Source organism: Alosa pseudoharengus, unplaced genomic scaffold (assembly GCF_046254945.1).
Source record: "Alosa pseudoharengus isolate Yale_2024_CS ecotype anadromous, Long Island Sound unplaced genomic scaffold, YU_APseudo_1.1 YU_APseudo_1.1_scf_12, whole genome shotgun sequence".
Classification (NCBI taxonomy): domain Eukaryota; kingdom Metazoa; phylum Chordata; class Actinopteri; order Clupeiformes; family Clupeidae; genus Alosa; species Alosa pseudoharengus.
Genome location: NW_027468587.1, coordinates 9931524 through 9948830, shown reverse-complemented (window position 1 = coordinate 9948830; position 17307 = coordinate 9931524). Strand labels below are relative to the sequence as shown.

Below are 17307 nucleotides of genomic sequence, written 5' to 3'. Positions count from 1 at the left end.
CTCCCTCTGCTGTCTCTCCTCTTCAGGAGGGAGGTGTGAGGGGGGGGCACCACTGAGGAGCCTGTAGGATGGGGGGAGGGGGGGGGGGGGCAGGAGACGGAGACACACTTCATTACCTGAACTACCTGAACACTTTACACACCTGGGTGCTGTGTGGAGCAGGTCAGACTAACTGTGTGGAGCTTATCTTCTCTCGCTTAGTGAGCTGCGGATTTGAGGGGGGGCTGGGGTGCTTTTGTGTAACACTGGTTCAGTAGCGCGGGGGCATAAAGGGTCTTTTGGGGGGGAACGTCGCGCCCTGGTTGCCGCCGAAGGCAGGGCGCTTTCCCCCTGTGAAGAGGGGTTTCCTGTCGAAGGGAGGGGTGCGGAGGAGGAAGGGGGCCTGGCCTCTAAGGCCGGGTCTCTGGGGGGGCGTGGGGAGGGGGGGCCGCAGAGGGAGGGTCAAGGAGGGGAGGCGGAGGAGGGCAGCGGGGGAAGTGGGGCGTCGGTGGTTGTTGCGGGGCTGGGGGGACGGGCTGGTGGGTGTGCGGGGGCTCTGGGCAGGTGTGGGCAGGCGGTGGGGGAGCAGTGGCTGGGGGTCAGCGGGAGAGGAAGGGGCAGAGGAGGAGGAGGGGGAGGGGGTGGTGGTGGTGGTGGGGGGTGGACTGGGGCCGGGGCCCTCCTTCACGTGGCCCAGCAGCGGGGGAGGGACCCCGGGGGTGCCGGGGCGGTGCAGGGGAGGGGTGTGGCGCGGGGCGAAATGCTCCTTGACCGTCCCAGGACGGGGGAGGGCAGGGGGGTCTCCGAGCAGGGAGGACATGAGAGGGCGGGGGGCCATGGGGGTGGTGGGGGACTTGCCTACTCTGTCACGGTTTTGTGGGGGACCACCGGGGCCTCCGCCACCGCCTCCGCGATCCGCACCGTCAGAGCGGGTGGGGTTGGTGGGCGGGTTGGGCAGGACCCGGTCGATGGGCACCAGCACGCCGCCAACCATCACGGCCGAGGTGGTGGCCAGGAACTCCCTGGGGGGCGGGGGCAGTTGAGGGATGGGGGGAGGGGGGCGCTGGGGGATGGGGGGGAGCGAGGGCGGGAAGAAGAGGGGGGTGGAGGGGTGGGGGGGCATCTGAGGCGGCGGCTGGTGCTGGTGTTGGTGCTGGTGTTGGTGTCGGTGCTGGGGGGGCAGCCCGTGGGGGTTGTGTGAGTGCGCGTGTGTTTGCGGGTGTGTGTGCGCGCGCTGGTGGGGGTCTTCGCTGCCGTAGGGCGGCTGGTATGCCCCCGGGGGCATGTGGGAGTGCGGCTGGGGGGGTGGCGGGGCCAGCCCTGGGCCGCCGGCGGCGCCGCTGCGCTCGTCGGCCGCGTCGTCTTCCATGAACGCCTGCTCTTCGTACCAGGCCTCGGCGCCTCGGCCGCCGCCTCCGCCTCCTCTCCTCACGCCGCGGCCGATCACGCGGATGCTCTCCACCGTCTGGATGCGTTCGCCGGACAGCCGCCGGAAGCCGGAGTCCAGCGTCTGGATGGGCACGCCCTCTCCGCAGTTGGACGACACCACGGTCTCGATGCGGTGGTACTGCTGCCCTTTGCCTTTGCCGCCACCAGAGGGCGCCGCCCCGGTCTCCTTCCCTCCTCTCCTCCCCTTCTCCTCTGCCTGCTCCGGCCGGCCGTCCTCGCCGCTGGCCTTGCGGCTCAGCTTGGCCTTCTGCTCCAGCGTGGACGCCGCCGGGGCCTTCCTCTTCATCATCACCGCCGCCTCGTCCTCCTTCTGCCGGCCCGAGGGCTTGGCGGCCTTCTTGCCGCTGGCCACGGGGAATGCTTGGGCGCGCAGGGCGTTGGGCCGGTAGTCGCCGTCCTTGGGCCGCGAGTCGCTCAGCAGCTCGCGGGGGCTGATGACGGCGTCCCACAGGTCGCTGCGGTAGGCGGTGGGGGAGAGGCCTTGGTGCGGCAGCGGCGGCGGCTTCTGGGGGTCGCCCGGGTGACCGCGCACCTCCGAGGGCCCTGGGGAGTCCATCATCTCGTCCTGCGTGGGGGTGGCCGCTGCCTCGTCTCGCACCGGGGTGCCGTCGGCGTTGTCGCCCACCAGGAGGGGACTGCTGCTGCCGTCCCCATCGTCCAGGCCGAGCCCCAGCCCGCCGAAGGCCGGGTTCCCCTGGAGGAAGGTGTGGATCTTAGAGTCCAGGCTGGGCATGGCGGCGGCAGCAGCAGCAGCAACGGCAGCAGCAGCAGCCTCCTTCGCTCTCTCCCTCTCCCTTTGCCTCTCTCTTTCTCTCTCTCTCTCCTTTTCCCTCTGTCTTTCTATCTCCCTCTCCTTCTCCCTCTCTTTCTCTCGCTCTCTCTCTCTGACCTTCTCCCACTCTCTCATGCGCTCTCTCTCCAGGTCGCGCTTCGTGCTGTTGCTGGGCGCCGGCTTTGTCTTGGGCGTGGTCGCCGTGGTAGCCGTTGCTGTGGTGACGGTGGACGAGGAGGAAAGTTGGGGAGTCGAGTTGGTGGCACTGCTGGTGCTCCCAGACGTGGTTCCAGATACGCTGTGCAGCAACGAAGACAGTCCTGAAACAGAATGACAGAGACAGACAGAGAGAGAGAGAGAGAGAGAGAGAGAGAGAGAGAGAGAGAGAGAGGGTAAAGCAGAGGGGTGGGTAACAATAGAAGTACAAAGACAAGAAAAGTGAAGAGAGGGGAAGGGATTGAATATGACAGAAACAATATAAGAAAAAGACTGAAAACAACATTACAACCCCAATTACAATAGGTGAATGCATCGCATCGGCATGTCTGCCTCAATCTCCTTTGTATCTCTATCTATCCATCTATCTGTTTCAGCATGCCACCGCATTTAAAGATTCATTTCAATTAACTAGTTTTTAAACATAAGTAACATGCTACCACATTCAAATATTAATATGCATTAACTACATTTTCAAAATAACTAAAAAGCGACCATGTTAAAACTATCCTAGTACTTTCTATCAGAACAGACTGATTTCTATATATGCCTTCTGTTATACGAAGCATACATAACCATAAGAATCGGCTGCTTGGCTTTCAATAAAACAACTCTGAAAGTGATTTGAGTCTGCCCACGTCCGGCCCAGATCCAAGCGAGATCCGGCTGTCTGTTCTCTGCTCTCACCCTGCAAGCCAGGGCCGTGGGCCTGAGTTTTACTGAGCGCGCTCAGTATGCCCTCGGGGGTGATGTCCACACGCGACAGGATGCTGGCCAGCGGATTGGCTGCAGGAGGGGTAGTGGGGGCGGGGACTGGAGTCTTGGAGGCCGTAGATTGGCTGGAGGGGCTGGTAGGTGTGGTTGGAGAGGGGCGGGGGGCTGGGCTCACTCCTGGAAGATAATTGGGGGGAGGGGGGGCATGTTACAAAACATCCTGCCACTCACACGTGAAAACACAGTTTTCATCTTACATATTTAAGTTATATTACAAGGCTCAGAGTTAAGTGTCTTGCCCAAGGACACAATGGTGGAAGCTGGGAATTGAACCCACATCTTTTCAGGCTATTGCATGCTAGCCCAGCTCCTTAGCCATAATTTATCATTTCTAACTAACCCCTTTGAAGTTCAGGCAGTGTGTGTAGGGGCGGTGTGTGTAGCGGAGTTGTGTGCGTGCAGGCGGTGTGTGAAGTTGAGCTGTGTGCGTGCAGGCGGTGTGTGAAGTTGAGTTGTGTGTGTGTGGGTGGTGTGTGAAGTTGAGTTGTGTGTGTGCGGGTGGTGTGTGAAGTTGAGTTGTGTGTGTGCGGGTGGTGTGTGTAGGTGAGTTGTGTGCGTGCAGGTGGTGTGTGTACGTGAGTTGTGTGCGTGCGGGTGGTGTGTGTAGGTGAGTTGTGTGTGTGCAGGTGGTGTGTGTTGGTGAGTTGTGTGCGTGCAGGTGAGTTGTGTGTGTACAGGTGGTGTGTAGGTGAGTTGTGTGTGTGCAGGTGGTGTGTGTTGGTGAGTTGTGTGCGTGCAGGTGAGTTGTGTTTGTGTAGGTGAGTTGTGTGTGTGCAGGTGAGTTGTGTGTGTGTGCAGGTGGTGTGTGTAGGTGAGTTGTGTGTGTGCAGGTGGTGTGTGTTGGTGAGTTGTGTGCGTGCAGGTGAGTTGTGTTTGTGTAGGCGAGTTTTGTGTGTGTTGGTGAGTTGTGTGTGTGTGCAGGTGAGTTGTGTGTGTTGGTGAGTTGTGTGCGTGCAGGTGAGTTGTGTGTGTGTGCAGGTGAGTTGTGTGTGTGTGCAGGTGAGTTGTGTGTGTGTGCAGGTGAGTTGTGTGTGTGTGCAGGTGAGTTGTGTGTGTGTGCAGGTGGTGTGTGTAGGTGAGTTGTGTGTGTGCAGGTGGTGTGTGTTGGTGAGTTGTGTGCGTGCAGGTGAGTTGTGTTTGTGTAGGCGAGTTTTGTGTGTGTTGGTGAGTTGTGTGTGTGCAGGTGAGTTGTGTGTGTGTGCAGGTGAGTTGTGTGTGTGTGCAGGTGAGTTGTGTGTGTGTGCAGGTGAGTTGTGTGTGTGCGCAGGTGAGTTGTGTGTGTGTGTGCAGGTGAGTTGTGTGTGTGTGTGCAGGTGAGTTGTGTGTGTGTGCAGGTGAGTTGTGTGTGTGTGTGCAGGTGAGTTGTGTGTGTGTGTGCAGGTGAGTTGTGTGTGTGCAGGTGCGTCTCACCTGAGCCCTTCATGGCGCTGGTCAGGCTGCTGAGGATGGAGCTGATCTTGCCCAGGTCCACGTTGGCCAGGTTCATCTGCAGAGGGGAGGGGCCAGGCGCGGCTGTGGGGGTGGTCGGCGTGACGCTGGTGGATGACGGAGGCGTCTGATTGGCTGAACGCTCCACTGGCGTCTTGGTGGGATTGGTTACAGTGGATGCAGTGGATCTGGAGGTGGCTGGAGGGGCAGCAGTGGTCGCCTTGGAGACTGCTGAAGTGGATGGTTTCTCCCTCATCTCCTCAACTGGTAAGGGAAACGCAATGATGTTTTTTTTTTAAAAACAAAACAAAACAATCTTCACTACAACAGCAGGCGGTAACACTTTACTTGACAGTATCGACATAAGAGTGACATGACACTGTCATGAACACATGACACTGTCATGACACATGAAACCTAACCCTAACCCTAACCCTAACCTCTAACCCTAATCCTAACCCCAACCCTAACCATAACTCTAAATCTAACCCTAATCCTAATTTATGACAAAAACCGAATGTCACTTAATAACAGAAGCGTTATGTCATAAACATTTATGACTTGTTTATCTCATGACAGTGTCATGTCACTCTTATGTCAACACTGTCAAGTAAAGTGTAACCCAGCAGGCAAACATTGTGATTCCTGAGAAGATTTAACACTTCCTTTTTTTGTGGAATTTCAGTTACACAAGTAACTCACAAATCTCATATGCATATAGAACATAAATGTACACTCATTCTATCTCTCTCTCACACACACACACACACACATAAATGCACACTCACTCACACACACATAAATGCACAATCATTCTCTCTCTCACACACACACACACACACATAAATGCACACTCATTCTCTCTCTCACACACACACACACACACACACACACACACACACTCATTCTCTCTCTCTCTCTCACACACACAAACACACACTCTCTCTCTCTCTCACACTCACCTATGAAGCCTGAGCTGTGTGGCTCCTCCTCCTCTGACAGATCCATGTCCTCCACATCTCTGTTGTCCGATTGCAAGTCCTTGGCCCTCCCGTCCAGCTGCTGGTTGCCGTGGCCCCCTCTGGACCCCCCCAGCCCGTGGAAGGGTGACTCGGAGCCTGTGGGCGAGGGGGCATCCTCCGAGGGGGAGGGGATGGGCGAATCTTCCGGATCTGGCAACGTGCTCCGGAGAGCGTCCAATTTCCGCTTCAGATTGGACACACGGTTGGCAAACGTCTTATAGGCCTGGGCAGGGGGGGGGGGGGGGGCTTATTCAGTCATAACTCATATAGACATACAGCATCAACTTACAGATCTGTTCATATAATAGGAATAGGTCAGGCAGCCTTGATGTCTTAGAAAAGGGAGTCACATATATATAAAACTCTTTAGCATCACTATTACAGTCATATTCACTTAAAGTTAAAGTTAAAACCATTGTTGTCACTGTTGATGTTAAGGTAATGTCTACGCCACATGGGTAATTGGACATGAACCGTCCAGTAAATACGTACATTGGCGACGATCTTGACCTCTTTGTACTGCATCTCATAGAAGATGTCTGCATTACTCAGAGCCTCCAGCAAGGGGGGTGCTGTTTGCATCTGTCCCTCCAGGAAGGTCACAAACTCCTGCAGCTTAGTGCTGCCCTCCTCAAAGTCACTGGAGAACTTCTTACCTCCAGCTTTATCTGTCAGGCAGTCAAGTAGAGGACTTAACAACAGACGGTGTAAAGCCGAAACACTTTAGTCTCACAATTCAAAAACATACAAAGAGCTGCAGACCAAACATAAACACACACACAGGCAGGTGGAAAGACAGACAGACAGACAGACAGACACACAGACAAACACACTCTTAAAAAGGTGTCCTTTTCCAGACTCACGATCTCCTGGAACACTCACTAAACAGATCTGTATCCCTGGAGACCTCTGAGACACTTGAGTCAGAATCACCCAGAGCGCAGGAGTTCTGACTGTGAATGAGCCCTCCCTACTACAAATAACCTAAATAAAGTCTATAACCTACAGTGAGGCATAGTCAACAGTTTGAACAGCCTATATGTAATTTTGATGGAGAAAATACAAGATTGAATTTTTATATTTAAAGGAACCGTATGTAAGAAACATATTTGAATTAATCATAAAATGGCCCTGATATGTCACTAGACATTAAGAAATCATGTTCATTTCAAATACTTATATCACTGACAACAGTAGTCCAGCCAGGATATTGTCATTTAAAAAGTGAAGTTGCAGCCCTCAACTGATGTTGATGTTGTGTTTTGTCATGTCATGTTGTTTTTTGGCCTGATGCGCCAGGGGGAGGGGGAGGGGATACACCGCTCTACAGTAATTTGAAAGTGATTGCAATACCAGTTTTGGCCACAATCTTACATATGGTTCCTTTAAACATAGTCATAACTTGTTCAACTAGGCTGCACTGCTAGTGCATACACCTTATCAGGTTCTCTTAAAGGGATACCATTTGGGGAAATACACTCGTTTTCCACCTCCCCTTGAGTTAAACAATTGAGTTTTACCTTTCCCCAGTTAATCCAGCCGTTCTCTGAGTCTGACAGTAGCACTTTTAGCTCCAGCTCATTGAATCAGATTAGACCGTTAGCATCTCTCCTATAAGCTTACGGTCTAATCTGATCCATTAGGATCCAATGCTCGGGTGTGCATTAAAGCTGCATTTCTTCAGTATTCTTTCGCTTTGTTCTGAGTTTGAATTAGTTAATCAACATTCTACACAACAGGAACCATTAGGTTAGTTCTGCTTCATCGGATCCATTAGGTTAGTTCTGCTTCATCGGATCCATTAGGTTAGTTCTGATCCATTGGATCCATTAGGTTAGTTCTGCTTCTAACTGAGGTGATGTGGGCGCATCATGAGCCTCACGTGTGCATTAAATATCAGTCAAAAAACAACCTGACAACAGTGTGTGTAACTGTTTGTTTATCGCGATATTTAACTTCTTACTCTTGTCTGGCTGGATTTGTCAACTCATCTGTGCACAGTATGCTCACACACAAGTGCGGTGCCTCAGCTCATCAGCCGCCAAGTATATAAAATGGACAGTGCTGCATTAAAGGACACACACGCACACACACACACACACACCTTTGAGCCTCTTGAGGGCCTCTGCACTGTTGACGTTGCAGACATCCACTCTGAGGGCAGCCAGCTGCTTCTGCCTGAGGTCAGCCTCCTCCAGAGAACGCTGGTGACTGACCAGCTGATCAATGAACGTCTGAGGCTGGGTAGGGAGAGGGACAGGTGGAGAAAGAGCGACAGAGAGATAGAGAGAGAGAGAGGGGGGGGGGGAAGGGGGCATGAATAGACTGTATGCAACTGTATTCTGTGTGTTCTTTCCAAACTTGACTGAATATCTGGAATATCACTTACTGCAAATTCTGCAACAACCTTTGACTTCAGTGCCGTTTTGGGATTGACTGGTGGAGCTGGAAAAAGAGCAAGAATTAGCCTTCACTTAAATAGAGGCAAAATAAGAGCGAGAGAGAGAGAGAGAGCGAGAGAGAGAGAGAGAGAGCTGGGGTGGGGGGCAGTGAGAGGGATGGAGAAGAGACCTGGAGGTGGGGGCTGCTCCTTCTTGACGAGGTTGGTTTTCAGCTCCGTGACAAACTCCTCTGAGTAAACATTACGCTCCTGCCAGATGGTGAAGATCCTCTCCACAGACTTATGCACTTTTGCATCCCTGTAACACACACACACACACACACGAACACACACACACACACACATCAGTTAACTTCATTTCTCATTTTTCTTGTGAAATATGTCTTGCAAGAACAGGCAAACTGACATTTTCTAGATTGCACTGTACATACATTAGGCGCACGCACACACACACACACACACACACACACACACACACACACACACACACACACACGATCAGTCCCTGGGCGCCAGCATATTTGCGGGTGCTCCAGGTAAGCTCACCTGACGAGCAGGGCAGCGTCGGGGAGCACATCGGCGAAGCTGGTGCGGAACACAATGGCATTCTTCCTCTTGCAGTTCTGAATGACGTCATTGGCCACGTAGAACAGGTTCAGCCTGTGGCTGGCATCAGCTGGAGAGGAAGAGGAGGAGAGATGAAGACCGGAACCTACAGCCGCAAGCCACTTAACACCCAGAACAATAACTGGCAATCAACTTAATAGTTAACAGCAATCATTTCATTGTTGCAGCCCTTTTCTGTTCCACCAACTACTGGTGAGATCCTTTCCAAGCAGTCAGAGGAGAGACCAGCTCTGCAGACTTGACTGCACAACCCATCTTATATATCTTAGCACTGCAGCATGAAAATAGCACAGATATCAATGGCTTATCATTTGCAACACCTCTGGTCATTTTTGCACTGGTACTTCCACAGATTTCACATACACAGAAACCCCATTCCGACATAGACGAGACTTGCGAAGAGAGACCATAGAATGGAGGCTAATTCAGCAATTACGGGCAAAGCAGGCCTAATCATGGGAACACCCCACGACATGTAGAAATAACGTCAAATAAGACACAGAAACATTCTAAGCATATACTTGGAATTTCATGAGTTTCACTCACACCACGGACTGCTCAGACTCTGTGCACGCATTACCAGGGAAACAGTGCTGCTGCGTGCAATCACTGTGCCCAGGTAGCGGTGCTTTGCCAACATGAGCATGTAGTTGTGTGTTTTACGCTTTAAGTTTTGCTTAGAGTGCTGAAACAACACAGAGAGCGCTGTTTCCAGTATCTGCATCACAATGAAGCGCAAATGAAATTGATCCAGTGAGCCAAGACATGAATTATATTAACAAATATACACTATAACATGTATGTCTGCTCAAAGGAATGGTGTCTATGCACTTAAGAGAAATGGACAAACAGATTGCAATTTGCAAGTGATAAAACTGTAATATTTGCCAAGTTCATATTACAATCAATTAAGCACCAAAGTCCATATAAACTACAAAGTCCCCAATTCCACAACTAGAGTATCATCAAAACCAAATTAAGTTTCCCACTGGTGATTACGGCTTGAGCATTCATATGCTCGGAATTCGTAAATCACTAGATTTCTAGGCTACGTAATCACGGTATTTCTGATAGAATCAGAATGCCAATTAGAATCAGAATTTTATTGGCCATATCCCATTATAGCATCACATGAAAGCATAACAACATGGTTGCAAACTCCACCAGCTGTGCATGTGAGGACAGCAGAAACATGACCACCTGCACAACAGACTTTCTGCACTACACATCTCACCAAACTGAGCAGATGATTACTCTGAATTTGAATATAATCAAGGTATTTTACAGACGCTTTTCCCCAAAACTACTTACAAATCATATCCCAAAGCCTGGAATATTCTTAGGCCTACTCAGGTCCTGTTAGCACTTGCTGCTTTTCCTGATTAGCGTCTTGACTGGAACCGCCACTGACAGCATACAAAAGCACACATTTCTCAAACAAAATTAACACTGATAGGCTCTTAAAATACAGTTTGGGTTTAAAGAAAGGTTACTGATTTATGCTCTACAGCCAGATGACATGCATCCCTTCTATGCTCCTGTTCATTGGCTGAGTTTATGCCTCAGTTTCAGTTACAGCTTCTAATTGAATCCCATTCACAGAACCAAGACTGTGTACAAACACAGACACCTTTTCTTAGCACAAACACTGAACAGACCATTCCATGAGTCATCACAAGTGACGATGTCCCAGAAATGTACAATACAATAGTAACTGACACAGCCTCTTACCTACGGCCCAATTAGAGCCGTGGCAATGTCCTTTACCCCACTCTTACTCGTGTCATAGTGCTTAATTAGAACTGAAGCCTGCACGCTCAATGGGACCAGTATTAAACACACTAGACACATATCAGACATACATTACACTAGAGACACTACTCTGACATAGCCCCTCAGTAACACAACTAGCTCTTTCTTTGCTACCAACACCAGAACTTTCCCCCGATAAGCAGCAGCCCCTGGACCAAGGTCAGGTCAAGGTCAGGTCAGGGTCAGGTCAAGGTCAGGTCAGGGTCAGCTCCACTGCAGCATATGCTGCTGCTGCTGTGAAGACACATCAGAGGGCGGTGCACGGGTCTGAATCAACACAGCGGTCAGACTGCCTGCTCACAGTTCACCCAGAGGTCTGCTCTGACAGTGAACACATCGGAGTGTGCAGCACACAGCCATGATGAGGCAGTAACCAAGGTAACCACAGGCCTCCACACACGGCCTCATCCACCCTGATACCAGCTGCACAGAACAAGGTTCTAAATAACTTGGCATGGCCATATTTCACACAATCAAATTCAAAATCTTTAAAATAGATCTCACTCTAAAAAATTCTGATTTCACTGAACTACAATATAAAACATACTCAAATTCAAGCAAACTCAATAAGACAGAATTCAGAACACAAGGATGGGGTTAGTTACCTTCACAATGTAACTAACCCCAACATTCTTGGGCATATATTTGAATTTCACCAAGCGATAGAGGGGCAACTGAGATGTTTAAAATTTAACTACAACCACTCAGTACAGGGGTGAGAATTGCCACAGAGGTGATAATACAATATGATCCTAATATTTGGACCACAATACAATATCATTGAGATTCTTAATGTGGGTGTGAACACTGCCGGGTGGGGCGTGTTGTTACGGGCCTTTCAACAGAAAAATGCAAGGGGCTGGATTACAGTTGCACCAACAAATCAGACATTTTTGTCCTCAGTCCAACCAATGAAAACTGAGTTATTTGAAATTTGAATGAACTTTGGTAGACCCCTCAAGTACATAAGATATCGCATCGGAATCAGCACTGTGTAATAGAGTTGAGTTACCCTCTGCATTTAAACACAGCCATCAGCCATTTATGCAGCAAAAGATGACACTCTAGGTGTGACAGAGTGGGAAACAACATAACATCTTATGATCGTATGAACACAAATACCTCAGCTGACTAGAGAGTTCAAAACCCACATCTACAAAGGTGTGCCTAAACCTATTGCACTTCAGAGATCAGCAAAAAACAGTGACTTTTGCCTAAATGAGATTGTATAATGTAGATGTGAAGTTTTGCATGCCCCATCAGATCAAAAGATCATTTAACTGAATCCCATTATCCTTCAGAAGCTTTGCCATACCCCCTAAGCCAGAGGTATACACATGCTAAGCAGCCTGTTTAAAGTGCTCAGGCGTGGCCGGGTAACTTACAATAACACTGACACCTGTCCCTGGAGCTAGACACCTCCTCCAGGTCGCAGTGCAAGCCTGCCTGCGCATTAAGCTGCATTCACATTGCTGGAGATTCGCTCATCGCCAATCACTTGTTGCCTCAAAAGTTGTCATTATTTTTATATTATTGTTAAGGGGGGCAGGAAAGGGGATTTCTGCACCATTTGATAATAATTGTAATGGTTACATGAAGCGATGTCACGACACCAGAAATTTAGCAGCCGATACCATTACCGGTGAACTTAGACAGTTCTCGACACCCAAATTGATAAAACAGCATGTTTCTTAATAAGTGATACCCATTTTATAATTTGAATTGCTGTCATAGAGTATATAAAGCTTCAAAAGAATAATCATGTGTCATTTTACCTAACCCTACAATGACTGGCAGAACAGATAATAGCCTACGGTCTTCCATGGCAGGATATAGCATTAACACAACTAAAAGACAACATAATAAATGTATTTTATTTATTTTTTATTTCAGCTAAATTCTCCTCACATTTCTCCAGCTGTCCTATACTACCAGCGTGTGCACTTTGTGCAAAGTTCTGGCTCGGTGCGTGGAAACAGAAATTGGCACAATATATTGTATCGCTGTGGCACCAACTATTGCAATATTTGTTTATTAAACATAATTTCTATTGTATTTTGGTTCATTTAACTACACTGACAATGCTACTGAAGAAGTCCACAATATAGCTAGCACACAACCTTATTTCTCTTGGGTCACAGTGTAAATTGGAAAGTAACTCTTACTTATGGAGTCAACTTTAGCATTTGTCAGTATGACACAATTTTACCAGGCTAAGATGCTCAGCAGACCCTTAAAGTTAAAAATAAATTTAATAAATCACAAATTGGAATACTCGCTGCATTGTAAAACGTAATGAATCGCAACATTGGACCGCGGCCCAAATGTTATGATAATATTGCATTGTCCACTCTGTGGCAATTTCCATCCCTTCTATTCCAGCCAATCAACACCTTTCATTAGGAGCATGATGGGGAGGGATATAATTTGATTGGCTGTTGAGTTTATTCTTTTACACTAACCATTTATCTGGTCTAAGGTCCCTGAGGTAATATGAGGCCTAAGTACCTCAGCGGTATGAGTCCGGCAGGCAGATGATATGACCTTTCAGTGACCTCTGGCAACTTTTCCCAGCAGACACTGTAACTCAAGTCCGCACACTAGCAAATCCTTCCAACGCCATTCTGTCACAGTTGCGTTTAATGTGGGAGACTGAGTGGCAAAATGGATCTTCTTCAGCGTCACAAAATCAGATGCATAGCTACAAATCTGAGTGTGAAAGGACCTTTGGTCAAAGCTACAGCTGTGTACATCTGTGATGAGCAAGGCCCCATATGGAACACAGTCTAACGTATAACAAAGATGAAAGCAAAACTGTTATTTTCCACACATCAGTACTCCGAAGAAAAGAACTTTAAGAGGATCTGGCTGACTGAAGAAGCAGCAGTGAATGACATCATCAGTGACATCAAATTAATGAACCTTAGTTTACAAGGTGACACAGTCTGCAAGTGACTCGGTCACAGTACCCATGAGGTCAGTCTGACAAACTCAAATAACACAGTGCACTAATCTCATCACTCCAACCAATAGCAAAACTCATGGCAGCTCCACCCCCACCCCGACCCCACTTTATGAAAGTGAATATTGTGTTTGTTTTTTACATTTACATTTTAGGAAGGACATATTTTAAAGAGCGCACCAACAAAGGCATAACTATTAATTGGAAAAAAAATACATATAGTGTTCTTGAGAATCAATACAATGTAACAAAACATGCTACATCTAGTAACAAATGTAACAAATCTTGATACTCTAGTGTATGTGTAGGGTGTCAGCCCCAAGGCTCAGAGACAGAGACGCTCGTACAGCCTTTAACCTGTTTTCAATCATGAAAGAGCTGTTGCCCCATACTTTGGGAATTACAGACTGTTATAGAGGCACAATGACATAGCATGCTGTATTTGTAAGGAATGGCAAGAACTCATTTATCAGCGCTAAATCCAATTACTACAAGTTTAAAATTATTCAGAGAATAAATGAGGAATAACATTATCTTCAGGCAAGGGATGCAATATCGGCTGATTTTTGCCTTTTTGACTGGTATCAGCATATCAGCAAATAATATGACATTTACCAATGGCAGAGATGAGGTTTACCTGTTCTGTATGAGCAAAATATTGTTATGCACATACTGACACAAAATGGCTGAAATTGGTTCAGTTATTGTGTTAAATATAAATAGGCCCCTTTTTCCATGCAACTAAATAGTAGAATTAACAACAAAAATAAAAAATACAAGTAAAAAAATTTCTGTATCACATTGTATCCGCCCAATTGTTTTTTAAAACATCAATATCGGCTAGGGTTGCATAATTTAGGCGATTGACAGATACTACGACTAAAATTTGATTTGTGATATCATTTTGAGAAGTCAAGCTTCAGGAATATTCTAAATTTCTCTTGAAGTTGAGCCACTTCTGATCACAGCAGTCCTGATAGTTGAGCTTCACTGTCTTTTAGACGAGGAGGATGACACGAATATCAAAAACATAGATATGACAAGATTACCCTTGGGACAGTGTTGCAAGCTGCACAATTTACTGCAGCTTTGGCGATAAACTAATAACATGAGTTCAAATTGCGATTTCAATTAAAAATCAATTGTGCAGCTCTAGCTTCAGCCCAGAACTTCACAATCGGTGCACCCCTACTTTAGTCACTTCACCATAGAAACCAGCATGTGACACACTCAGCAACAAGAATAACGATCAGCTGCAAGGAAAGACCACACAACGTCATCCAATTCATAAATTCTTTGTTCCTGCACATCTAAAACTGCCACCACTACAGCGTTCATTCAAACAATCATTCGAACCCATCTGAAGGTTCTACAAATGAAAGGCTGCCACATGATCATCTACTAAATCCAGTAACTTTTATCACAACTGTTGCTACAGAAAGCTCAAATAGTTACGTATTCATATTAACTTATCAAATGCTGACATACAAATAAATAGGTCGATAACAGATTGTGTGCGAGTACCCTGGGAAATGCATCTGTGGTCTTTGTGCTGTTAGCAGCATCACCTTCCCTTTACAATTTGAGCCTCAGAAGTAGTGAGTTATTACATGACCAAGTGATGAAGCCAAGTGATGGGGTATTATTAATACATGACTTTATGGGACTAGAACTGACAACATACAGTGAACTCATGGGTTCATTGAATGACATGTACTGTTCATTGCACTACCATGAAATAGTTCTCAGCCACCAGTAAACAACCATTATGCAAGGGGTGAACTGCTCTGCTGTTCTGCTGAATTTGTAAACCACAGTAGTACAAAACTGCACATCAGTTGTATGTAGTAGATGCACCATGTCTGGGGATTACAATTATTTTCCACAGCTTTAAAGGTTGTATCAGCGATAGCGGGGATACGTCACTTCTGTTGATGTTTAAACAAAACAGAGAGCTAGCTCTACTAGCCTGAAATCGCTGATACAACCTTTAAGGATAACATTAAAATGGACGTTTGCAACAGTTTACATATCCAGTGTATAAAGTGGCGTGTTCATATCTTGAATAAATCGCAACTGCACATTATATCACTGTGCTCCATAACCTACACCTGACAGTTGATGGGTAAAAACATAGGCTAGTAAGAAAACAGACAAGAAACTTAATGTCTGTCTCTTTTGTAATGCCTTGTGGCAGGCTCTAGTTTACAGATATTGACACCGTCTGTTGAAGTCTTTCCACACTGTATCACTCAATCAATGACTCTACAGCCGTTGGTATGAATACAGCAGCCTAAACCTCATTTTCTGCAAGCATGTCAAATGGCCTCAGTACGAAGGAGCCAAACACAGCAAAATACCAAGTTGGCATGGGCGTCAATTAATTTATTTTCACTAAATGGTGTCTGACGTTTATTTATCCTTAATCGACATTCATATCAACTGTTCAATGTTTCCTCATTGCTCGGTGGATTTACCCCTTTCACTCAGCTATCATAACGTTATGATCTAACGATACTCTCTTTGAATGAATTTCCCATTTCATGAGTCTGGATGGGACGGAATGCACTCGAGTATGCGAGGTCTTCACAAATGCAAATACCCTAAAGTAAGGTTAATGTTAGTTAGTGATGCAAACGTTAACTAACATAACGACACTTAACACGACACTATAACATAATAACACTGACCTTACTAGTTAGCTGCAAGCTAACTATGTTGATCAACCCTAAGTTACACTTCGTAGGTTTCCTAGCTCACAAGCAAAACACAATAAAACACGCTCGATGGCCAGTAAACTAATTTAGCTTCATCCTTCTTTTCTAAATTAGAATGCAATAGCTCTGGAATAATCTCAACATTCTGATGAACTCCCAGCAATATCACCTACGGGTTAAATGAACGGGCAGTAAGCAGCTACACGGACGGCCTGCAGCCACAGAGTGGCATAATCGTCAAAAACTTTCTAAATTCGACAGCAGTTTGAGGGGTTTTAGCACCTACTTTTAAAGCAAATGCATACCACACATACTCTAAGCAACAGCAAACTACTTCAATGTTAGCTGTGCATAAAACGCAGCGTCACCAGAGATAAACAGCCGACTAACGTTAGCTACCTAGCAGCAGCTGCTACTAAGCGAGCTAAGTTAGCGTTAGTAGCTCTGTTAGCTTGCAAGCCACTTACATTTTTTGAGCCACTTCATCCAGTAGCGCACGATAAGGCTGTGGTGTTTCTTGTTTTCGATGCACCAGCCGCACAATCCTTGTATTGAATCCATTGTATTTGAAACTCCTTGAAAGCGACGGTCTAGAGAAGCCTCAAAGCCACCGGAGGAGGCACGGCCACCACTGTGGCCACTACTGGCCGCTCCGGGTCCAGCCGCCATGTTTCCAATGTCTGTGCCGTTGGTCTGGTAGCTTTGCTGAAACTCCTCGACTTGCATTAGCAGGGCTAGAGCAAGCGTACAGACTGGAAAGTCTACACGCCCCCTAAAGACAAGAAAGCATACAGCCAAGTAGCAAAAATGCATCTCGACATCACGCACACTGGTACTTGGAGGGAAGAGCTGAATGCGTACGTCAAATAAAACAAAATAAAAGAAATTCGAACACAATTAATCCACCCTTACAGCGAGTCAGGAAAATACTGGCAGACAACTGTGATACTGAGTGAGCAGCACAGTGTTCATTTTGATAAGGGGTAGAAACACTGATCTAGAACCAGAACCATATGTCTAGGGTAGAATAACTTCTGACATAGAAATGTTTAATTTATAGCCTCTATATACGTGCAGCCAATTGCGGTTTCCCTCTATCTATCCTGGTCCTGCTTTTGACTGGAGGTTTCAGCAAAAGTATCTATGAT

At 47.3% G+C, this 17307-nt stretch overlaps 1 protein-coding gene across 1 annotated transcript; it reads right to left on the bottom strand.

Annotated features, from left to right (window-relative positions):
* Positions 1-76: 76 nt before the first annotated feature.
* rprd2b (regulation of nuclear pre-mRNA domain containing 2b) lies at positions 77-16894 on the bottom strand. Its single transcript, XM_076279637.1, has 10 exons — positions 16627-16894; positions 8588-8717; positions 8212-8339; positions 8030-8085; positions 7745-7880; positions 6133-6308; positions 5581-5863; positions 4601-4882; positions 3104-3307; positions 77-2520 (listed from the first exon to the last, which is right to left on the bottom strand). The coding sequence occupies exons 1-10, from the start codon at positions 16883-16885 to the stop codon at positions 251-253; spliced, it is 3924 nt and encodes a 1307-aa protein (XP_076135752.1). The 5' UTR covers positions 16886-16894; the 3' UTR covers positions 77-250.
* Positions 16895-17307: the final 413 nt, after the last annotated feature.